Below are 25,904 nucleotides of genomic sequence, written 5' to 3'. Positions count from 1 at the left end.
ATTACACTTGTAACTAGGGACTGTTTATTCCGTCACTATAGCAAATTCTTAACCGCTGTAATTTCTATTGCTACCTCTAACCTTAAAAATATTTATCAATGTTGTTTTGTCATCTGTTAAATAAGAAAAATTTCTGAAAATAATGTTCCTACCAGTAAACTATCATTAGAATACTCATCTAAAAATTTTAATTTGAATAATCAAGTTATGAATTATCAAAACTGTATACTCAGTGGAGATATAATTTGTAATTGCTCCAATATCAAGTTTGAAAACTGTGTATTTTATGGAAGGATTATTAATAATTTGACGATTAAACGAACTTACTTAAGTGAAGTTCTATCGTAATTGTATGAAGCGCCTCCTCTGAAAAGATCACCAAACGTAGTACCCTGACTTTAGCCCAGAATGCCACAATATTTAAAGTAAGAAACTTAAAATATTGAAGTTACTTACTTAACTCTGTTACGGTATTCAGATGTCTCGATCTTCATTATTTAAAGATCTACTGATACGTCTATAGGGACTAAAAATTTTTTAGTAAGGGTTATTATTATTATAGGGTGGGACTGATCTTTTCGGAGGAGGCGCTTCATACAATTACGATAGAACTTCACTTAGGTAAGTTCGTTTAATCGTCAAATTGTATTACGCGCCTCCTCCTCAAGATCACCAAACGTAGATGTTTAAAGACAAGTATCGGGAGAAGTAGAAAATAAAATTTTTTTTTTTTTTTAAAAGAAATGAAATTAACATTTTATTAACAGAAATACGAAGATATGAAAAACATAAATTATATATATAATTAATTTGCTTTTGTACTTAAAATAGTTTTAGCGAAAATAGTACGGTCTTCAACAACTTTGCAGTTATAAAATTTTGCAAAAACTTTTGAAGATTTTGTCCAACCTGCAGTTTTTTGAATTAAATCAATGGAAACTCCTTTCTTGTTAGCAGTAGACGTTGAAGAATGTCTTGTACTATAAGCAGAAAATTTTGATGTATCTAAACCACCTAAATGGAGTACTTCTTTAATCCATCTACTTAAAGACTGTTCTGAAACTGCTTTATGAGGTTTTTTCCAAGAAATAAATAATGATGTTTCATTTCCTCTGATAATTTCTGTGCGGTTAACATACTCAGAGAGTGCTGAAGCTACGCAGATAGAAAAATCTTCATTGAAGAAAGGAAGGACTAAATTGGGTTGGACTCTATTAGGCCCAGAAGTTTTTAAAATTTTAGGGATTTTTATATCAATACGATCAATTAAATTTTCAATATTAGACACATTAATTGCTGCCAAAGTTTGCATTCTTTGACCAGTTGTGAGTGCCAATAATGTCACAACTTTGAGGGTTAAATTTTTTAGAGAAATTTCATTATTTGGAAACCATTTTGAAATGAAGTCCAGGACGATTTTTGGATTCCAAGTACTGTCATATTTAGGACGAGGTGGTCGAGTTTTTGAGACAGCTTTGCAAAAATGTTTAACATCCAAATTTTCACCTAACCCCGAACCCAAAATTAATGAAATAGCTGATCTGAGAGAATTTATAGAACCGTAAGATGCACCTTTGTCCACTTCACCTGTCAGAAACCTTAGAATATCTGGAATTTTGGCTGTAAAAACTGATGTTTCTGTAAGATGACAAAAATTCCACCATTTCTTGAGAGCTGAGTCGTATTGACGTATGCTTGAATCAGATAAAGAAGCTAAACTTATATCACTAGTATCAGAAGAAAGTCCTCTTGCAGCTAATGATTGTTTGATAAGAGCCCTCCCACCAGGGAAAGTTGGGAGTGAAGAGGATGAGGCTTTCTATCGGAAGAAGAAAGGAGATTTGAACTTGGCTTAAAAATTATCGGTGACGTTTCAAACATCAACATACACCGAGGGAACCAAGGTTGTGATGGCCAATATGGAACTATTAATAATCCTCTAGCGTTATCATTTTCAATGTTCTTTAGTACTTTTGGGATTAATGAAAAAGGAGGGAAAGCATAAAAGAAAAATTTTTTCCAATCTAAGGTAAAAGCATCAATAGCAAAAGAACCGGGATCTTTTTTCCATGAAACATAACTATCGCATTTAGCGTTAATGCGACTAGCAAACAAATCAACTTCCGGGTAACCAAATTTATTACATAACCGATTAAAAGCATAATTAGATAAACTATACTCAGTTTCTGGTTCTAATCGACGCGATTCATAATCGGCGATTTTATTTTCTTTTGAACTGATGTAAGAGGCATAAATAAAAATGTTTCTTTCCTCGCACCACTGCCAAATCAATTTTGAAGTATAGCTAAGATTTTTAAATTGAATTCCACCCATCCGATTGATATAAGCTATAGCTGTAGTATTATCAATACGCAAAAGTATATTACAATTTTTTAAATTACTGGCAAAACATTTTAAACCAAAAATGTAGCCTGTAATTCCAGTAAATTAATTGGATTATGACGTTCATTTTTATCCCAAAAACCATGAGCTCTACTAGTGCCACAACATGCACCCCAACCGGTCAGTGAAGCATCTGAGAAAATTTCCGATACAAATTTAAGACTTCTAATTGGCATAAAAATCTTGTTAACATTTTTCTTCCACCAAACAAGATCATCACTTACTAAAGAAGATAAAACAATTGATGCCCCGTAATTACCATTACTTTTTTCTAAAGCAACAAATTTTTCTCGTTCTAAGCTTTTCATATAAACCCAACCATATTTAGCCGCAGGACATAAAGATCCCAAAACGCCAATAAAAGATGCAAAATCTCTGATTTTATGATAAGAATTAACGTTGAATTTATTAAGAAGGTTAATCGTGTTAATAACTTTTGATTCTGATAATTCAATTTTCATATCAGCAGAATTTAATATGAGGCCTAAAAATTTTTGTTTTTGTAACGGTTCAAGCTTACTTTTTTATTTATTAATAATAAATCCAAGACTTTCTAATAATAAAATTGTTTGTTGAACATTTAGTAAACACTCATGCAAACTATAACCAATTAGTAAAAAATCGTCAATGTAAACAACAGAGGAGTAACCTCTTTCTCTTAGAAGAGAAATGACAGGTTTCATTAACTTAGTAAAAACATATGGAGCTGTATTTAAACCAAATGGTAAACAATTAAATTCATATAAAACCCCATTAAATATAAATCTTAGATATTTTTTAGACGAATTTTTTATAGCGACTAAATAGTAAGCGTCCTTTAAATCTAAAGTAGACATAAAACAACGATGTCGTAATAAATCCCTCGCAGTTCTAATATCTTCTAACTTAAAATGCTTAGTTTTTATGAATTTATTTAACTTTTTAAGATTTAAAATAAAACGACTAGAACCATCTGGCTTAGGAGTAAGAAAAATACTCGAAATAAATTGGCCATCACATTCCTGACAATGTTGAATTGCTCCTTTTTCTAAAAGTTCATTAATGTGATCAGTAAATTGAGTAAATTCTGTTTTGGACCAACATGGTTCCTTTGGTATAAATGATTGTTTGGGTGTCTCACTAAAAGGGATTTCATAACCATTTATCCAGGATAAAATGCTAATATCCGGAAATAATTTATTCCAAACAGGCAAAAAATATTTTAACCTTCCTGCGACTGCACTTACCGGTTCGACTATCGGCGTTTCCTGGAGGATACTGACCCCTCTTGTTTTTTCATCGGCTGACGGTAACTTGAGCTTTTCGGAAGCTGACTGTACGGTTTGCGTTGCCCCGACGTCGAAGGCGGTTGATTGTAAGGTTGACGACGGGGACCCTTCAAGTTTTTTGAATTTCGTGAGATAAAATTCGAAGTTGATTTTGATGGAGGTTTAAGATCTTTAGAAGAACGTTCGAGAGACTTGGCGGTCTTCAGAGTTTCACCAAGATCTTTTCCAAATAACCACTCATCAGCAGAAGTAGCATTTAATGTTTCTTTCATAGATGTATTGAGATTTGAATAAATAATCAAACGTCTTGTTACGGTTTCATCCCGTTGAAGGTCTACAAGAATGCGTCCCATATCACTCAAATTAGAAATTAAAGTGAGTGAATCTAAAGTTACACCTTTAAGGAGGTTAGACAGCATAGAACCCAATGTGGATAAACAAACGGAAACTTTACGTTGTTTATCCACTATTTTGTTATCTCTTGTAATAATTGGTTCTAAAACCGAAGCTTTAATTTCAGCATTCAATTTTGGAGGTTCAAAAATAACACAATTTTCTGGAGTGAGATGTTTTTTGAAGAGATTTTTTCTCTCTTCTTCTGGTAAACCTTTCTTGATAATATCTTCCCAGCGAACAACAATGTCATTATGAAGAGCAGGAGCACGTTGATTATCTGAATCTAGACGTTTCCCCATAGCCTCCAAAATTTCTGGAACGAGATGGCTCACTTGATTCTTTTTGAGTAACAGCAGAATTATCAGTTGCTGAATTAGCGACAGGCGGAGTGGTTGATTGAGCATTAGAAGATGATTCATTGAGTGGAACTCCCGAATCACCAGTTATTTGGGCACTAGATGAGGTAGGCTGTCGAACAGTTGTTTGGGAAATCGTAGTTGGAACAGCTGATGAATTATTATTTGACGGATTAATCAATGGAATGTTTACAATAGGAATTGACTTGGAATTTTTTGATAATTGAGAAGACAAAGTTGAAGAAATATCAATAACAGGAGTTCTTTTAGGTCTATTTCTTGATGAAGACCTAGAACGGCGACGATTTTGAAGAGAAGAGTCATCACGATTGCGATTAGAATGATGGTGAGAACGGTGATGAGAGCGGCGGTGAGAACGATGATGGGAGCGGTGGTGGGAACGGACAGTTGAGGTGGACCTGTTTCTATTGGATCTTGAACTCATTTTTGAGCGAGATCGGGTTCTCGATTTACCTGTAATACCAAGTAAATACTATAGGAAATTTATTCCAAACCAAACTTATTGGTTAAAATTAATTGAGTGTACTTGACACTAGTTAACTTTGTGAAAGAAAATATTTAGTGACTTGCACAATATTTTAATGAAAACTTGTTCATTAGAAGCAATTAAATATATTAATATGCGTTACTTGAACGTAAAAGACCTTATTTGAAGGATATAGAAAAGCAAAATTTATTTGCTAAACTAAAATGACGTAAAACATAACCAGCCTGTCACTTTTATTCAACTTACGTTGCTTTCTTCGTAGATAATTAATTTCATCATCTTGTTTTTCTAATTTCCTTTTTAATCTTCGTAACTCTATAGCAAAATCTGAATCTTGATAATTATTATTAATACTCATTATATTAATAAATAATTAGCAGATGTAAAAAATACGTGGCTTTCTTTGAGCACAAAGAAAAGGAATGAAGATCGAGACATCTGAATACCGTAACAGAGTTAAGTAAGTAACTTCAATATTTTAAGTTTCTTACTTTAAATATTGTGGCATTCTGGGCTAAAGTCAGGGTACTACGTTTGGTGATCTTGAGGAGGAGGCGCGTAATACAATTGCGATCATTCAAGAGAAAATTGAAACGATTAAAAAAAATGCAATAAGAGTTTTTCGCTTATAATATGTTTTGTTTGATAAATTTTATAATAACTAATATAGTTTGTTAAACTAATGAAAATAAATACATCTTTGAAAAAATGAAATTAATTTATTTTTAAAAAATATAACCAGACTTGACTCTTCGAATGTATTTGATGCCTGCCCCCACGACCAGCAGCACTCGCTTCGCTCGTGCCGCAAATGTCGGGGCAGGCATCAAGACATACTTATCTGCACTTGAAGTTCAAAAAAGTAAAATTGATAACGTACTTTCGACCGGCTATGAAGAAAAATCGTATACACTACACAGGCCAAAAGTTGAAATCTCAGTCCTGCGTGTCATGACGCGCAGGGCCGAAAATTCAACTTTCGGCCCTAGTAGTGTAATATACTATTTTCTACTCTTTTAAAGACTTTATCTGGCATTGTTCTTAAGTTTAATCTAATACTAAAGCAATTTTTTTTTCAACACGGCATTCTAGTTAACAAATAAATTTGCGAAAAGAAAAAATACACAAATTATGATTAACTATTTACTTATTCTTAAATAGGACTATATCATGAAATTTTTAAATGGAAATTTTTATATCTGTCACATTTTTGATGAATGCAACCAGATAAATGACTAAAAAATTTCGAATCAATATCTTATTCTCAGTCAGATCTACAACATAAGGGAGATGCTTAACATTTCCATGCTCAAATTTGTTATCAAGCATCATACGTTTTGAGAATTGAGTACAGCCTCACCTACCCTCAAGGCAGATACATATAGTTCTCATAAAGGAGATATCGCTTTTGAATCAAATGACCCATTTGGTTTTAGTATGGCTATTTGGTCGACCTCTGTGCCGCCGCGAGGTAGTTCTGAATTGTGAAAGCGATGTTGCATCGTCGTGATTAAAAGTGCACGGTTAAAATATATATAAATTTCATCAGAAAATTCTTAATTTTTCAACTGATATGTGCATCAATAATTGAAAATTTTTGTAAAAATTTTTAAGTAAAGTTTTATTGATAAAAGTCATTTTCTGATTTGGATAATCAATCATCTTGCGATGCTTCTGTTTTTCTTGTGACGATAAATAACAAAACTCGTGTATAGAATCTTGAACTGTAACCCCAAAGATCTATGCTACTTGAATATTTTCGTATCTGACTTCCATTGAGGTCACCCCGTTGGCCGTGTAGCAGCATCTGGAGCCATATCCAATGGTTACACAAAAGAAGCCAAAAGGAGATTAGCAGAGGTGAAACACGTGTTCGACGCTTTCATGTATTCGAAGACAAGGGGTTCAAACTACCCAATTGGTAACATAGGTACTGGGGGTAAAAAAATAAAGCAGAGAGTGGGTTGATGGAGTTCAGAAGACGTCGTTAGGTCCACGCGGTACAGCTGGTTTAACCTGAACCTACTGAATACGTGGAATACGAAGCGCGGTCTGTTAACGGGAGTCCCATCTTACAGACCATGAGGAAAGGAAAAGCATCTTTTATAGAGTATCTTGGGGAGTCTAAATCATCCAACCCCCCAGATATTAAGATGTGTTACGATCACGACTTACCATTCATTTCTGTATATGATCTGTACGCTTGGCAATCGACCAAATTGAAAAGCGCAGTTGCTAAATTGCTTACATGCTCTTCAATCGGCTTTACTTATTTTAAAACTCAGATGTATTGGGGAAATTACTGTCGAAGATAAGTACACGAAACATTTTCCCATGGAAAATTATTTTATAACTTTTCCTAAGTATCATATCGGGCAGTTTTTTATTTTTAAGAATTGAAAGTGAAAATTTCTTTTTCGATAAATTAATATTCTGTGCAAAATTAACTTTGTATTAGGTGAGTTCGACTTGAATCTACTCAAGAATTTTTCTTGAACAAAAAATTATTAGAATGATCTGAAAAATATGTGCGATAGCTTATTTAATTTGGAATCAAATTTTGAGGGTGATTAGTTTTTTTATTTTTATTGTAATTTAAAATTGTAATCGTTAGTAACAAAAAAGGCTTTAATTTTATGTTATCAATTTCAAAGATATGAACTACGACAAGAAATTAATTTGTTGAAAATCTTCAACAATTTTATTTTTTCGCAGAAGAAATCAACTTTTTTTTTTGAACAGTATCTTTCTAGTTACAGAAAAGTTTTTTTGATTTGAAAAATAAAATTTTTTTTTTAAATAGACAATTTGCGAATTTTCATCCAAAATTGTTATTTTCCAAATCTAGAAAACTTTTTTTCAACAAGAAAGTTAATGTAAGAAAAATGTTGATTTGTTCTTAGGCTAAAAAATGAAATGATTCATAATTTTTAACCAATCAATTTCTCATTACAACAGTGCTCATTTTTTTCAAAATTAATTTTTTTTCTGAGTGTGAGTAATAGATTTTTAAAAATTAGCAATCTCATAGCAATAATTCAACATGAACTTTTCCAGAAATTACTAATGAAAATTTCCAACTTTTTCATTAAGAATGGAATCACATTAGATGTAAATAAGACAGAGTATAATTGAAAATTACATTTCTGTTTCATCCTCCGAATTAATTTTATAAACATATTTCAGTTATTTTATGGGTGACCAAATATACTTGATAAAATTTAGTAAAGTATAAAAAGTACTCCGAAGCAATATCTAAAAAGCAACGATTCCATGAATTTTCATTGGAACTTAAATGCAATTGATTAGATGACTTTGTGAAGGAACTTTCCCCCAAGACTATGAGTATAATTCTATGACCAGGCACCCATAACAGAGTACAGTGAGAGTACAGCGTGAAACTACAACGCAAAAGCTTTGTAGAAAAGGGGCTAAGAGAATTTCTCGTCCTCACATAGCTTCCAACTGGCACCGTCCCAAATTGAAAAACACATTTGTGATATTTTCTTAGTGAACAAAGACGGAAAAGAAAAAAAAGTTGAAAATGAATTGTAAAAAAAGAGAAAGAAAAACGACAAGAAGATGTAATAGATTGTAGGAAATGGGGGTTGAAAGTTAAATCTTGAGAGGGAACATTGCGCTATGCGCACTTTTGAAGGAGGGGCAAGGTGGATTTATAATGAAAACCGTAGAGTTGGACTTGGATTTGTGAGGGTAGAGAAAGCAACCCTCCTATCCATGTAGGACCAACGAAAAACTCTTGGAAATGAGAATGATAGAATGAGGGAAACCGAAACTCTAGAGCCTCGTCCAACAAGGAATCCAATCGCCACGTGATCTGTATAATAGCACTGCTAAACCTTTCTCTACCCCTATCTCAATCCCACGAGAGATATTATAAATAACAAACGGCGGCTCATCATCTCAGCCTCTCTGTCCAGGCGATATCAAACCCCAGCTAACAAAGCCAACCCCTTTATAAGCTACGATATTATGTACTAATATACCAACACGATATATGTGAATTAGTAAAATACAATCCACTTGTACATCATTTTGATAAGTACTCTCTAGCTATTTGATAATTGCTCAACAAAATGGAGTCAGCTTTGTGAAAAAAAAAAAAAATTATCTGATCAATGTTTTTCTTTTTTAACTGTGAAATTTTCTAATGATTTATGTTTATTACTTCTAAATCAAGGAAATTTAACAATATACCCGTGCAAAAAAAATTCTGATTCAAAATGAATGTACGATTAAAATTCACATTTTGACACAAATATGAATTAGTTTTGAGATCAATCCAATTTATTTATTTGATAGTATTTCACGAACAAAATTTTTTTCCATTTTTATAGATGCTATGTCCAAGGTACATTTATAGTTTTTCATTACATTTATGAAATTTTTTCAATTTCTATTTGAACCGTTCTGTTACTACAATAAGCTAATAGTTTTTTTTTTGTATAAATCGTATGAATATGAGCATTATAAATTATGCCTACATACATGACAGAATCCTAATTAATGCATCAAAAATAAATAGTGAAGGTAATTTTTAATGTATAACGTCACTCGAGTACGATTAAAAACAATTGTATCATGAATATCTTGAGTGGTGAAATCTAAAATAACCTCACATAGTCACGAGGTCGTTGATGAGGCCAGAGGTAAACTCATGACCAGAGCCTTTAGAAGATATTCCAGTAATCCCTCAGTGGCTCGTTAAGGCATTTGCATTTCATTTCCACCCCTTCCAAGAGTCTTGACTCCCTTTCCCCCCGTATAAATATTAATGCAACATCCTCCTCTCGGGGCTTTTTGTTCCTCTCTTCCATATCCTCAAGTACCGCATTCTCCTTCCACAGTCAGAACACTTTGAATGCTGATACGCTTTGGTCCTTTGGAGTTCCACGAACCGTACTAAAATAAGACAATCATACACTTTCATACTTATACTTATACTTATACTATTTTAGCTGTGTAGCATTTTAATATGTACTCTCACTGGCATAGTCAGACCACGCTAATGTAATGAAATGTGATTTATTACTATTTTCTAGTACACTTCCGGTCTCGTACAGTTTTCGACTATCGTCATCAAGTTAATTTGGCGATAAACATAAGTTAAAGTATCCTCAACACAGAACTTTCATTCATTAAGTATTGAACAAGTACAAATAGTACAGAAACTTTTAATAACAATTATAATTATAATCAGAATAATAATTGATAATTTGAAAGAATTTAAAATAAAAAGTAAAGAGAAAAGACGACAATGATAAAATCTTGGATTCTACAAAAAGCTCGTAGAGTATGTGCAGAGTGGCCTTAAAGGGGTTCGAGGGAAGTGGAAAGTACGGAGGTGGGTAGCTACGAATATATATAAAGGTGAGGGTAAGGGTAGCGCGAGCTAGGATATACATGGAGCAGTAAGATGGTAAGATGGGCTTCTGCATTGCAGGCATGATTGCCTCTATGGCACATCAAGGCAATCCTCGAGGCTACGTGCCCGACATATACATCTATTCAACATCTTGTATTTTTATTGTTCTTTTTTTTTCCACTTTCGCATGGAAAAAAAATTCTACAACAACTTCCGGAATTTTCATCAGTCGTTTTCATTTAGATGTACTTTATGATTTTATTTTATTATAATGTGAATGTGCCTGATTTCAGAATAAAGAATAAAAAAATACTTGTGAAAAAATCTTTTTATGAAGCTTGACATAGCCAATTTTTATACGTTTCTTTCAGTCTACATATAAGGATAAACCAATAATTTATTATAATTTTTTTAAAAATAAAGGCAGAATTCCGTTTTCGGTCACTTTAAATTTCAATTAATTATTAAAAAATTCATTAGTTAAAATAATATTTTTATAGAATTATTAAACCTTAACATTTCTACACTGAAAAAAAAAATTCTTGACTGGAGTGTAAATTTTCTTGGCTCAAGAAAATATCAAGGAAGATTGAAAATTTCTTGAATGAAGTCTCTTGAGACAAGATACATTTTTTGAGCCGAGAAAATTTCTTCTGGCTCCAAAATAACTTTTGTTTTCGTTAAAATTTTCTTGGCGCAAGAAATTTGTTTTTTGTGTGTACGAACCGAATATATAAAGTTTTACGTTTATGGAATTATTTACTCAGTAATTTGGATATAAAGTGACCAAAAAAGATACAATAGACTTAAACAGTGCTTTAACTCTGCATATCGTATTCAGAAAAAATTGGTTTGGTAGTTAATTGAGCTAAAAATAGTGTCAGATAAGCTCCATGAGAAGTAAAAAACTTTTTCTTCATTTTTTAAAACAATGCTTCAAACTTGATTCTCTTGAAAGGAGACGATCCAGCGATCATGCGCTCTCTGTAGGAAATTTTTAACACTACTTTCACTACTATCAAATCATATCTAGCTAACGTTATGTCATGTTTGGCCTATTAGAAATCTTTTTTGTGGGAAGCTCATCTTGTCTATAATTTATCATTATAATTGTTAAGTTAATAAATTATGAATTTTTTTTTTTTTTATTATTTCCATTAAATAAAAGTATATGTTGGACATTTCAATAAAATTGAATGATGAAATTTATTGAATAAATCTTGGATATTTTCGGAAGCTAAAGCGAGAAAAGTTTCGAACGTTTTAGAAGCACCGTCTTTTCATGGACTCGACTCGATCGGAAATGAGAAAAGTTTTCAAAGGCGTTTGAATCTTCGCCCCTTTCGTCTCAATGTTTATCCAGCCATAGTATATAGTAGATTCAAGAAATTGTGGAAAGAGCAAATAAGGCAGACGAGAAACTTGAGTGAATACGATCGAAAACAAAGAGGTAAAATAGACGGGTATGAGAGTTTATATACCTCGAAGCCCTTGCGTCTTCACCATTAGATACGGTTAACGTCGTCTGTGATAGGAGTCTTAAATTAGCATTACGAAGATCCGTAGGTACGGCTGGTTGCGAATACTCTCTACTACTAACACCTACTACACTAACTGTTTGCTCCATAGATCTTGTATGCTAGCAGTAAGGTGTTGTCGGCTTTTCCCTTCAGTATAATCACGATTCACTTGCGTATTTATACGACAACCAAATCCTCTATATGCCCTATAATTCTGATATACTGCCAATATTCTCTCGACAGAGCCAATTCAATCTCTATCAGGTGAAGACATATACAACACTATATATAGTAACCGTGAAAATCATCTTGGATATCTCACATCATTTGATTGTTATTAATGAGTATTTCTATTTAACTTATCATTGTTATCAAGAAATGTTTATCCTGATGATAGTTAGTTGTGTAGCAAGAGACATGATAACAAAATTTAGGATGAAAAAAGGCATCAATTCATGAAAAAAAAAAAAAAAAAAAAACAAATGTAATCGTTTTTAAAATAGAATAGTCTTATATATAACAAGGTCTTTATTTTTATTTATAAATAAAACAATGAACATTGTTTCTAAATAACCACTCAATTGTCGGTCATTAAATTATCATATGTATATATTAATATAAGTGTGTATGTTGTAAACGTGGAATATTTAAATTGAAAAATAAATAATTTTGTCAAAAAAATTAAATTTAACTAGCACAAGTTACAAAATTTTTTTGTGTAATTTGTCAGATTTTTTTCAAAGATTATATACTTTTTCATTCATTTAAAAACTATTCAATAATTATTTGTCTAAAATTACACACTTATCATCAATGAAACAGTTTTTACATATTTTTATATTTATAATATATTATACGAATTTTTCACGGATATCAATTCAATTTAATCAAAATAATATATTAACACAAAATATTTTCTAGAATAAAACATTTGAAATAATCATATTTAAGGTTATATGTAAGCACAAAAGTGACAGCGTCGGGAGACTACAGTGCATAAAAACTCTTTCGGCGCGCAACTATTTTCTTTCAGCCCACTGTTATAGATGGCGCACGAGTAAGCTCTGAACTGCGCGCCATGATGCCCGAGGCCAACGCTTGCAGTGTAGGAATCTCAACTTTCTGCCCTTGCAGTGTAATATACTATTAAATATGGTATCTAAATCAGGACTTTTTAAATGCTGCAATCCATTAAACTTGGAAAATCATATTTTAAGAAAGGGATTAATGCTTGCTTCTAAAAGGCTTCAACATTTATTGAATTTAAACCGTACAGAAAAAACAATGAGTTCTATATAATTTTCATCAAATGCTTTAAGCAGTGACAGTGATATGAATGCAAGTGACTACGATGCCGAAGATAACGAAGATAACAATGGTGTTACTACCGAAAATGATATTGTTGACGATAACAATATTGTTGCAGGTAATTCCGACACTAGAACTAAGAGCTTTCTGACATCTGAGTCAGTACCCTACTCATTGTTCTTCTTCAGGTTTGATTTTTTTCATTGGAGTTTTTGACCACTAATCTTAAACATATTAATCAGTTTTTTTTTAAGGGTTAAAGTCATTGTCAGGTGAAGAAATCACTCGTACCTTATCAGAGTTAAGTATCGATACTCAATTACCTGTACACGATTCATCTTATTTAAGTAGCAAATATAATGAAATTGGTGAAGTGTAAAGAGTCATGTTGGAGGAACGGTAAAAAGAAAAGCAGCAAAAGCAAGCCTTCAACGGCCATTTGATGACCAAATAACCACAGTAATAGAGTTGTACAACTCGGCGTCAAGACCAATATGTATCTATATTTTTTTTGAGAAGAAGAGTGAAAAATTTTTAAGAATTGAAAATGTAACATTAATATCAAATTGTAATCAATTTTTGATAAAGAACAATTTTATAGTTAAAGAAGCGTTAAAAAAATATTATTGCAAACAATTTTATTATTTTATTATCAGCTAAAAAAACATATTCTACCGCTTTATGGAAATAAGTCATAATTTTTATTGTTTTTTTCATAAATATCATGACTCACCAACGTGTGGCACATTTCGAGACCACAGAATGTATATATAATATAGTAGTAAAATATTTTTCATCATAGTAATTATTTTCTGATACGAGAAATACCTGGAATAATTTTTGCAGTCATACTGTAAGCTTGTTTTTTTATTTTATTGACTGAGATGGTAAATTTTTTTAATTAACGCAATTTCTATAATAACAGACTGAAATGTTGATTAACTCAAAAAGTTCTTTTAATATTTTAATAAAAATTCTTCTTTGTGGAACTTTTATAACTTCAACACTCTCTAAAGAATGGAGAAATAATGACGACCCTCCTCTTGTTCCTAATATTGCATCCCCTATTCATTATACAATTAAAATAAGTCCAAATATTGAAGATGAACAAAATTTAACCTTTGACGGTGAATCGGTCATTGATTTTGAAATTAAAGACGTGACTAAAGTATTAACTTTAAACGCTAAAAACCTCAATATTACTGGAGAGGTTGCCGTCAGAGATCAAAACCGTAAATGGACAACACGAGACTATTCGATTGATTCAAAAACGGATTTTTTGTCTATCAAATTCGACGAAAATTTACCCAAAGGGAATTTCACATTGTACATATCCTACAGCGGTAAAATAAATGCTCGACCTATGAAAGGTATAGTTTACAATACCTATGATGACGAATCGGACGATAAGCAGTGAGTACATTTCTGACACTTTATTTATGAACATAATCCCATTTATAATGATAAGAATTTTCTTATTTGAATAGATGGTTATTGTTTTCAAATTTTGGTACTAATTTTGCCCGTGAAATAATGCCATGCTGGGACGATCCCTCCACATTGGCTACTTTTGAGATTTCTATTAGACACAGTCGTAAATATACAGCCGTATCAAATACCCAGTATGATTCAATAATGAGTGATGGAAGAAAATTTAATTACGTGTGGACGCATTTTGAAAAAACTCCAAGGTTATCCGTACGCACGGTAGCTTTTGCCATGGGTGACTTGGAATATTTGTCGGATGATAGTAATGCGTACCGTGTATGGACTTCAAAAGATGCTAAAAACCACCGAAAATTTTTCGCTACTATCGGAGGTAAAGCGTGGAGAGCTATGGAAAATATAACAGGTATCCATCATGAAGATTATGTGCTTAAAAAAATTGACATCGTTGTAATACCTGCCCCGGAAGAATGGGATATGTTGTTTTGGGGGCTGTCAATTCTCAGGTAAAAATCTCATACAAAGTAGCTGCTAGACTTTTTTACCGATTAACTATCTAATTATTGAATGATTGTTAGTAAAGAAAACATCCCTTATGATGAATTTGGGAATATTGAAACCAGAAATAAATTTTTGATTTCGATATCTCAACTACTGTACGACCAGTGGATTTTGAATGCGGACATTACCTTAGAAAAGTTTGATAACTCATTCCTAAACATTGATTTACGTCGCTACGTAGCTGTTTGTATGGCTGATCAGGTATAACAATAAAAACACAATTCTTTGTTCCATATTTTTAACTTTCCGCTATGAACATCAATAATTAAAAAAAAATTGGGAAGTTATTAGTTTCAACCCCAGTTTTCGAATGTCGGTTTTTCATCAGATCTCTACTTTTTAAGTGTGTGTGTGTGTGTGTGTGCTAAAAGAATTTCAACAAACTCAGCGGTGTATGAAAGAGCTTCAGCAAACTTAGATTTCCTAAACGATATGAACCGATTTAGACCAGTAGATTTGGAGAAATCTCAAAAATTAAATTTTCAAAAAAATATTTTTTGGAAAAACTTTCAAATCTCCTTGGATCTTAAACGTAGAAAACGACTTCAATTTTTGCAAGCTGTATCAAAATCGGTTGGTGGGTTGAAGAAAAATCATTAACGAAAACTTTTAAAAAAAGCATTTTTTCTTTATTTATTTTTTTTTTTTTTAAGTAGCTTCGAAATTTCCTATTAAATTGTTTCCAATGGGAAAAATAACTATTAGTGCTCAAAAAACTGCGTTAAACAACGGCTAACTCATTAGAATCGATCAACTCGTTTGTGGGATATTTGAAGGTTAAAAATTCCAAAAAAGCGTTTCTTTAAAATAACTTCCGAATTTTTCGTTGAATCGTATAGTAGGTAATGAATAATGTTTCTGAGCTCAAAAAGCTGCTTCAAATGCTGCAAGTTTCATCAACAACAATTGATTTGATCGGAAGATATCACAATTCAAAATTTTTTAAAAAAGTGCTCTCAACTGTCATTAAATTTTTGAAATCAACAAACATAATAGCTACATTTTTAAGCTTGAAGAGCTCAAAACTTGGGAATAGTTTTCTTGAGCGTTTAGAACTCGCATATAGCGGGAAGTTCCAGGGACGGCCTATAGGGCCAACTGTTTTCCAAATTTTTTTTCTAAATTTTAAATCAATTACAGATTGAACAATCTTGGGATATAAAAGAGAAATATTTTCATAACATTCAAGACCAACCGAACAGAAGTAAATATGTTTTAATCATTATTTAATATCAATATGAATTGACTAACATAATTTTTCACAGTGGGTTTTATTACGCGGACAATCGCTAACATTTTTGGACCAAATAAATTTCGCAACATTTTGAGAAGCTTTATTGTAGATAAGTGAGTTTTTGGTGTATTTTAATCAGCATCTGAAAAAGGCCAAATTATTCAATATTCTAAATTTATAGCAAATTTGGAGGGAGTAAATCAGTTAACCTAATTGACGAGTATGCTTTAGCCTCAGAAAGTGAATCAATGAAAATATTTTTAAAAAAAGCGTTGGTTAATTGGATGCATAGCCAAGGTTATCCTGTAATTTATGTTAATAAAAACGCAGCCTTCGGAACAACCATTACTCAATCAAGATTCAAGGCAAATGAATTCATTAAATTGACCGATAAATATTGGATTCCGATTAGCTGCGCTACCCAAGACTATCCCAACTTTGAAGACCTTTCAGACATCAAATGGTTTGATCCTGACTCACCTCGCCTCTCGATTTCCCGAGTTCCCCAAAACAGCTGGATTATTTGCAACAAACGAGAATTTGGTATCGTTTATACTCATAAATTTCTTACTATTCTGAATAACTGCAAAATTTTTTAATGTCGCAGGTGACTATCGGGTCAATTACGATAAGAGTAATTGGGAATTGATCATAAACTATCTTCAACATGACGATTATTTTAAAATCCACCCCCTTAACCGAGCTCAACTCATTGATGATGCATTTGTTCTTGCTAGTACAAAATATATTGACTACGATATTCCTTTAGAACTTATGGGATATCTTCACCGAGAAACAGACTATCATCCATGGGTAGAATTTTGGCGACGACTTCAACATTTGTATTACAATTCACCACTGCGAAATTCAAAATATTACGAGAAATTCCAAGTATTTATTATTATATCTTCATTTACGCCTTTGATAATTTGAATAATTATTTTCCAAAACTAGAGCTATTTACTGGAGCAAACTTCAAAGTTGGAAGCTGACGTTTTAGTTGATATCAAATCTTACGAGGATGTACATTATTTGACGAAATATCAAAAAGCATCGGTTCTAAAGTGGACCTGTAAATTCAACTCGTCACGTTGTCAAACTTATGCATCCGAAAAGTTGGCCAAGTGGCTTGATAATCCTAAACGATATCCGTATACTATATCAATATTCGTCATGTCATGAGTTATAATAAATAAATATCTTTCGTTGACATTATTTTTGTTATTTGCAGAATCGACGACTTCTATAAACCTGTGCTCATATGCAGTGGAGTCCGTAATGCCGATTTGGATACGTGGAATCAACTGTATAAAAAGTACATAACCGATAAAGGAGATGAAATCTTATACGCCCTTGGGTGTACGTTGAAACATGAGATTTTGGCTCATTTTTTGAGACTTGTTTTCAACAGCACAAGAAATGGTTTCGATGATTTTAACGATTCATGGAAAATATTTGAAAATATTATAATAGAGAGTGATATTGGAGTTGATGTTGTGCTAAATATTCTTATAGAGATTCAATTGAATTTTCCTGACACGTAAGTAGTGTATTCAAAATCCAATCAATGTGAAATTTATTTCGTTCGATTATGGTTTATAGTGATGCTCGATATGAGTTTGTACGCAGTGGAACATTCGCCGTTAAAAACAGCATAAAAAATAATCTACAATTTCAAAAGGTACGTTGACGTGTTTTCAAATTTGAACTATTGATAAGATCATTTTTGTTTTTCAGTTTGAAAACATTATACAGAATGATATTGAACGTATTGGTAGTAGAAAAGCTAATTCTAAGCTACAAGAAGCTCGGACTAGTATGAGCCTCGTCCAATCACAATCTACCTTTTTGGCTGAATTTTTTTCAATTCAAAAATAATTATAGAAATTGACTAAATCATTGTATCTATCTGTTTGTCAAAATATATTTTTAATAAATATATTTCACCTTATTTCTCAAGCGCATGTTTATTGGGATTATTCAATTATTTTTTTTTTTTTAATTGATTATTATTTAGAGTCGGTTTTAACTGCTGTGGTCATATCACCGACTTTAACTGTTGGGAGTGGTACGTTGGGGTCTTTTTGGGCTGTGAAAATCTTAATCTACGCGGCAAGGGTCGAATATCAACCAAGATGGTTTCTAAGACCAGCTTGGGATTTGAACACCACGCCTGGCCGGTGAGCCAGTCCGAGTGCTCTATAGGCCATGCGCCTTAGACCACTCGGCTAACCTCACTGGTTTATTTAATTATTTATAGTTAAGAAAAATAAATAAATAGCTCCATTGCTAAATACTGATTACCTACAAGATCGCGCGAAGGCATAACTCTACGGGGGCCTAAAAATCAAGTTTCCTATCTCGTCAAGAGAAATTGTACATTTAAACCATAATCCTCGTACAAATATTTAAAGAAAATATATTGCTGGCAAGAAGAATGATTACTGAACTAACTAAAAATACCGTTTTGTAAATTAATTAACAATATTAGTAAAACAACCCGTTTTTTGAAATTTATAGTGGAAATAACTGTCAAAATATGGTGGTGTAGTCAAGATAACTAAAAATGTATACAATTTTAGGACTCATTTTTTTTCAGCCCCATTCCCCTTTCCCTTTCCCTTTCGTTTAGTTGTAATTAAAACATTTTGATTGGCATTCACACCGAATTTTCTTATTTTGGTCGGCAATATCTTTATTTTTTTAGTAAAAAGAGTTTTCACAGTGACTCTGCGACTGAGACAACGTATATATGTGTATTGACATCAGTAGTTGATATAACGGAATACGTGAAGGCGTTTTATTCGCATTGTAAATAATTACTGCATGCGGGAAATTAAAAATAAATAAACAAATATTTTATGTATGCTTAATGTATGATTCTCTTTTGGATTTTCCAAACTTTTTCAATCCTTAAATTGAATTTTTGTTTGAAAACTAAAATTGGTCTTAGCTCAACTAAGATCTAAATTTGGTTTTGAAGCTTCGAGCCGATCATCTTGTGTGCTTCATGATTTTTTTTGTTTTTTTCAATCGATATCAACTAAATTTACTTAATTATTTAGAAATTACATCAATAGAGACAATCATATTCAATTGATTTAATTATTTATAATCAAGCTTCAATAATAAAAAAATTTAGAAAGGTACAACAAATAATATTAAGTCTTAATATTTTATCAAATCAACAATACTATAGCAGGTAATTATTAAAATTATGTATGAAATACTCTTAATCGTCAAACAGCATTATACCCATTACTACGATAGTGAATAAAAATAAAACAAAAATGATATTACTTTTAATAAATTTCTTCAACAAAGTAATCAAAATTTTAAGCTTAAGCTTGTGAAAAATTCCTATGCTCATGCGATACCTGGTGGTGTCTTGTGGAGTTAACTTTTTCAAACTAAACCCATCATGCGCTTTACGCATCTTCTTATTTTTTTAACTCTGCCATAACTTCAAACGATTAGTCACAAACCAAACAAAAAAATTACAGAAATAACGTTGACTGTTCACAACTGTTATTTTTATTATTTCACAAATGCAATTTTTATATATGCAGATTGTGAAAACCAGAAAAATCGTTGGACATTAACAAGGAGAGCAATGCAAAATCTCGAACTTTTTGCATTATTATGCGTACAATTATTAATATTGTTACTATAGCATCCACCATAACATTAATATGTATGAAGTATATAAATCTAATTTTCTTTAATTTTGAAAACTGTACACTTAAACATAAAATCAGTTGTTTTTTTTATGTACAAACCAACTGTTTTCATGGTCTATAAATCACTGAAAATTTAATCTAATCCCTCTGTGGTAATAAGTCACAAGGGGGTGCGGTTCTCTTAGATATGCAGCACTCGAGGATTTCGTGAGGAGAAGAATAAGAGAGAGCGGAGAGACAGGCGACGGCATCACGCAGTGGTGGTAGCTCACAGGCACCGTTTCATTAGCGGAAGATGGTCGCCTTATTTGGAGGCGGGTATGCTCTGAAAGTGGTGAACGGTCGCCGACAGGGGTGGGCGAAAGGAGAGGTCTCGCGAGATTAGAATCCGGCGTGGTGGCGACGCCTGAGGGGGTTTCATAAGCTGCTGGTACCTTATTCGAACCATTCTCGTCGCCATTCTAAATTATAATTTTCGGCAAATTACAATGTTACATTATGGCCTACATTACTAAACATATTTTTGATAATACATTTTATCTTTCAAATCATCTATTTCTTTATTTGTTATAGCAAAGTACATTACATTCATGATCACGATCATGATTCGTGATTGAAAAATATAAAGTGCGTACACTTTTCATCAGTGACGAGATAAAGACACCCGAAAATATGGAAGCGACAGCACAAAAAGAGAGTTGTCGAAACATTAGAGTGCAGCAAAAGATTTACATTTGCAATTGTTGAGATATATCTGCAAATAAATGAGCACCCACACCTCACACCTTACACCTCTGTTATTGCCTTTTCGCCGTACCATTAATGAGAGCTGCTAGATTAAAGGCTGAGGGTGATGGACGAAAGATAGTTTTATCGAACCATATCTTTCCTCTTGCTCACTGTAACTACATGCAGGGCACTATCTCTTCCTCTTCGGACTCAAACACCATCACATATTCGACATGAACTGTGAGAACACTCAACGACGGGACAGACAGATAAAATTTTAGAGAGGATGGGGGGAAAAAACTAGAAACACGTAGAATAATAAACATGTAAAAAAGTGAGTGCAGAGAAACAAAGGGTGGCTGGTTCATTATGCTCGTTACATATTCATACAATACATATAACTTCGAGATAATAGATGAAAGTTTTATTGTCTCGCAGATACACAATATAAATATTTAAAAAATGTGCACTCATAAATTGCTAGAATTTTATTTTTCTGAAAATTAAGTTGTACCTTGAAAAAGTCTTATTGCGTGGATATATACATACAACAAAATGATGTAGAATGCAGTATGTTTTTACGAGATATCTAATGGGCTCATAAAATAAGTGGATCTTATTTATAAATAATTTACAGATAATCTAGCCATTACTTTGCTTGATATTTTCCATCTTTTTTAGATTATTTATTTATTTTTTTTAGTCTTTTTGCATGTTAGTATTTGTCGCCGTGTACAAAAATGACTTTTTACTTTACTTAGGCACCCACGCCTCTACAACACACGCCTACCACCGACTGAGAATAAACCCGCAGAACCTGTGGAATTAGTTATGCCGAGTCGTGTCTGTCGCGTCGTTAATGTTGCCCATGATAATTCAACGGGTTGTTGAGGATACAGGCGTATATAAGCAACTAGCGAACTCCAGAAAATGCGATTGACATACATCAGGCCCTCGGACACATGGAATCTGGGGTTATATATTTTACTGGTCTCCATGTTGCAGGTATATGGCCGAGAAGAAGAGTGCTCTACGTTGGTGGTCCCTACTTATTACGATAAATGTTTTATTTATTTATAACTTGTTTGAACTATCGTATTTTTCATGAATATTCATTTCATTAAAACTTGAGAAGAATTAGCTTTTGTTTGTGAATTTAAGGACTCTCAGTCTTATAATTTCTGACTATATGCGTGTTCAAAAAACTTGAAAATGGAAAAACTATTCAACTATTTTCTCTTCAACGTCGAACGAATTTTATGGTTTTCAGTTATGAAATTTTGAATAATTTTAAGTGGTTGAAATATAAGTCAATATCTTAGGTTTATTCATTATTTGCAAAGTTCTGCCAAGCTATAAAATATAACTTCAATTATGCAATTTTTTACCTTTTTTTCTATTAAAAAACTCGGTCTAAAATATTTTTAGGAAATAATTTTTCGACCATAACATTTTTTTTCGTTGAAGATAATTTAGTTGAATTCTTATAAGTAAATTTTCTCGTGATTCAAGATCAAAAAATCCTATGAAATAATTATTTAGGTTCAAAATTTTTTCTCTTGATTCAATTTAATTTTTCTATCAGCGTACACTCATGACTTCCATTGTTCCTTTACTCAAAGTAATAAATATAATTTTTGCTCTAATCAATTGCACCAAAAAAGTACAGAAATAGTGAAAAATGTGAGAATTTAAATTGCCTGGCATCAGAAAAATTTTGATACAAAATCTGAAAGCTTTTCCAAATAACAGTTATTTGAAACTTGCAAATCTTGATAGCTTCTCAAAAGTCATGATTTTCTCAACAAAACTTTCAAAAATTGAATTATAATTTTTTTCTATTTTTTTTCAAACTAAATCCATAAATATCTTTTTTGCTGTCACAAACCATAAATTCACTGCATGCAAATGAGTATTTTTTTCTATAAATAAATTATTTTATTAAAGATAAATTTTGTTTATTTCACAGAATTAATATTCTATTTTTTAAATTAATGAAAACTGATTGTTGAAATAAAATATTTAAGAATTAAGAATAAATTTGTTTTTTACAACCAATTTAATAGTTTCAAAAAAGTGCATCCCTGTATATAGGTTCATGCAATATCAGTAACTTCATCATACATATATTTTTTCTAATCCACACAAGATAAAATTTACTCGCGCTATTATGCAGAACGAGTTGTATCGGCAAAGGTTCAATCCCAATTCCCAACGACGGTTCGTTGGGACAGCAAAGCCAAACAAACCTTATTTATGTCTCAATTAAAGCTGGGAATGGGATGTACCCTCGATGAAGCAGCTCCAGACAATAAAGCAGTCGAGAGGGTGCACGAAAGAGGAAGCGAGAGAGAAAAAAGAGAGAAAGCGTGGACGAGATAGATGGGAAGGTAGCGTGAGGCGTGGGCGGATGACAAAAAAAAGAAAGAGTTGGCAATAGAGGACCGAGAGAGAAAGAATAATAGATAATGCGAGCGAGAGAGGAAACGACAAAGGGATTGGCGTTGGAGATAGAAAACGGGAAACCGTTGAACGTCGACCTCTGAGCTCGGAGCTCACTGCGGTCATGAGAGGGTTGAAGTGGAACTGCGACCAGAACTCACCCCTATGGGTTTTGTGTGTATCCGAAACTCAGCTAAATACTAGGGAGGATATACCCAGGAGATAACGAGCAAACTCGCGAAATGCCCATAAATCAACAGGCTTAATAATCTCAACGTATATCGCTATATCTTTTTACGTATACAACCCAAAGGAAAGATGACAATCCTCGAAACCGAACTATTATCAGTTCATCTAAGCTCGAATCAACGATATTTTTATAGGTTATTTTTTTTTCTTTTTTTTAAGCGATACGTGAACTCATTATTAAAATTTTACATTCATTATTTATAATTAAATTTTAGACTTAGATAGTGATTCAAAAAAATTATTTTGATAAAAACCGGTAGTCGTGCTCCAAAAAAATCTATCACCTGATGTAAAAACCGAGAATGTAAAAATTCTAGGATTAGGATTTTTATATCTTCGGTCAATAACTATTGTGACTTGTTTTAAAGTACATTTTCTTCAATTGATATCAAAATCTTAAACCAAGAATCTTCTGTATTGAAGAAAAAATTGACAAATCACAAAAAGTATTCTTCAATCAAGTGGAATTTACTTAAACTAAGACATATTTCTTAGTTGAAGAATTTTTCATAAATTAATTTTCATTAATTTTTGTTTCTGTGTACATAAATGAATCAATAAAAAAAAATAGTGAATCAATAAAATCACTTTGAAGAATTTGATTATCTTGAATTTAACAGAAAAGTTTTTGAATCAAGCACTATTTATCTAAATCATCAAAATACTTCTATTTAAGAAATTTTCTGCTTGATTTAAAATAATTGAATTTTTCAAAACAATCTTGGTTCACAAATTTTCTATTGATTCAAGTTAATTATTTTATCAGTTTTTAACTAAAAATATATTTTTATTTCTTTCTAAAAACTTTGAATTGTTGTTTTGAGTAGTATTTTTTTGTTCAAAATCAGCTTAAATTAAAAAAAAATAATAAAACCTCTTCATAATTAAACTTAATTTTTACTCCAAAAACTCCCGAAAAATGTTTAAAATTTTTTTCTAAAGACTCAGAAAGGATAAAAAATTCCAAAATTTTTTTGAAAAGCAAACTTCAATTAAATCATAATTTTAAGGCTATGTTATTGCTAACAAAGTGCTTCACCGAAAAGTAAAATTTTTCGGTAGAAAATTTTCTGCTCTTATCAAAAAATTACAATTTATTGATTCAAGAAAAAAGATTTTAATTTAATCGATTGAATATTTTGAAATAAAACTGATTAAAAAAAAAAAGTAGATCTATTTCTCTTGAAATAAATAATTTTTTTGTGTACATAAAAATTTAATTTATATACTTTAAATGATGTTTACTCTCGAAACAAACGAAGGCAGACATTATTTTTCAAGAAGAATTTTAAAATTATAAATTAGATTTTTATTGTATTTTTATCTGCAATAAGAAATTAGTCAGCTAAAAAGGTTTCTTTCCTTTTGCGCCAACTTCCTCCGTACTGACTAAGAAAGGGCAAAAGTCTTTTATACAAAAGAAAGAATAGGAAAAAAAGAAGGTAAAAAATGAGGAAAAAAGTAAAATAAAGTTAAAAAGGAAGGAGAGAAATAGCTATTCTATCTCTTTTACTTGGTTTTCCAGCAGCCAGACGGACTGTAGCTCGCGCCGACCCTCATTCCTTTTTATCTCCGTAGAGTTTCCACCCCATCAGCCTCTCACCCCCTTATCCAGAATGTCCCGGTCCGCGCGTACTCCACCCAACCGAGAGCAGAGCAGTCATGGCGGCAGTTACGGAATCAATAAAAGTGGTGCTCATGCGCTTGAACTACCCTGGCTAGTACCCTCCATGCTCTCATCTTTGCCTTCTCTTTCTTTCCCCAATTCTCATAACTTTATCTGTCTCAGTCTCTCCTGCAGAGTACTGCGGTAACCACTCCTCTCATCTCTACTCATTTCCTATCCTCTTCGGGCATCGAATTGCGCCAACTTCCTGTGTACTCTGTACCCTGCTGCACCCTTTCCTCTCATCCCCAATCTCACCTCAGTGAAACTACCTCTAAAACTATACTAGAGCTATCCTATGTACCGAGCCACCGAGCGTCTCCCAAACACGTCACTACGACCATAGTATTATGGCTTTTATCATTGGGGGATTCATTTTTTCTTTTTATGAGAGAATATCTTGTCGAGAACTAGTTTATAAATAATACTTTATTTTAAATGGTTATTTTGATAATAGTTTTATGAATTGCTTCCTTTCCCTTCCTATTCTACTGAAATATTATTGTTTACAAATTATAATCAACTAGACTTCAAATATTATTATCAAAGTAATAAATTCAAAATTTAAGATTCCACTTTTCGAAACTTCTCATTAAAAATCCCTTAATCTCTGTAATTTTTTATACAAATTTGTGGGAAAGGGCACATAATTCTCGATCTAGAAAAATTGGATCATGGAGAAGAAATAATACTGAATAATTTTCACTATTTTCGCATAGATATTTTTTTAATGTTGTCAAGTAAGAAACAAT

The 25,904-nt window shown here is 32.1% G+C and overlaps 2 protein-coding genes across 3 annotated transcripts in view; both read left to right on the top strand.

The window, feature by feature from the left end:
• Positions 1-25,904, top strand: part of LOC141529307 (uncharacterized) — a 365,923-nt gene that overhangs the window by 261,564 nt on the left and 78,455 nt on the right. The gene's annotated exons all lie outside the window — the stretch shown is intronic.
• On the top strand, positions 13,984-18,337 carry LOC141529604 (aminopeptidase N-like). The gene is made up of 12 exons (XM_074246233.1): positions 13,984-13,998; positions 14,071-14,558; positions 14,633-15,097; positions 15,170-15,353; positions 16,293-16,356; positions 16,418-16,499; positions 16,568-16,929; positions 16,994-17,277; positions 17,341-17,537; positions 17,618-17,926; positions 17,989-18,067; positions 18,124-18,337. Exons 2-12 carry the CDS (start codon positions 14,077-14,079, stop codon positions 18,262-18,264), a joined length of 2,649 nt encoding a protein of 882 aa, XP_074102334.1. The 5' UTR covers positions 13,984-13,998; positions 14,071-14,076; the 3' UTR covers positions 18,265-18,337.

This window comes from Cotesia typhae, unplaced genomic scaffold (genome assembly GCF_013202065.1).
Source record: "Cotesia typhae breed Kobodo isofemale line unplaced genomic scaffold, CoteBio_Ctyphae contig_48, whole genome shotgun sequence".
Classification (NCBI taxonomy): domain Eukaryota; kingdom Metazoa; phylum Arthropoda; class Insecta; order Hymenoptera; family Braconidae; genus Cotesia; species Cotesia typhae.
This window is presented reverse-complemented; position numbering and strand designations above follow the sequence as displayed.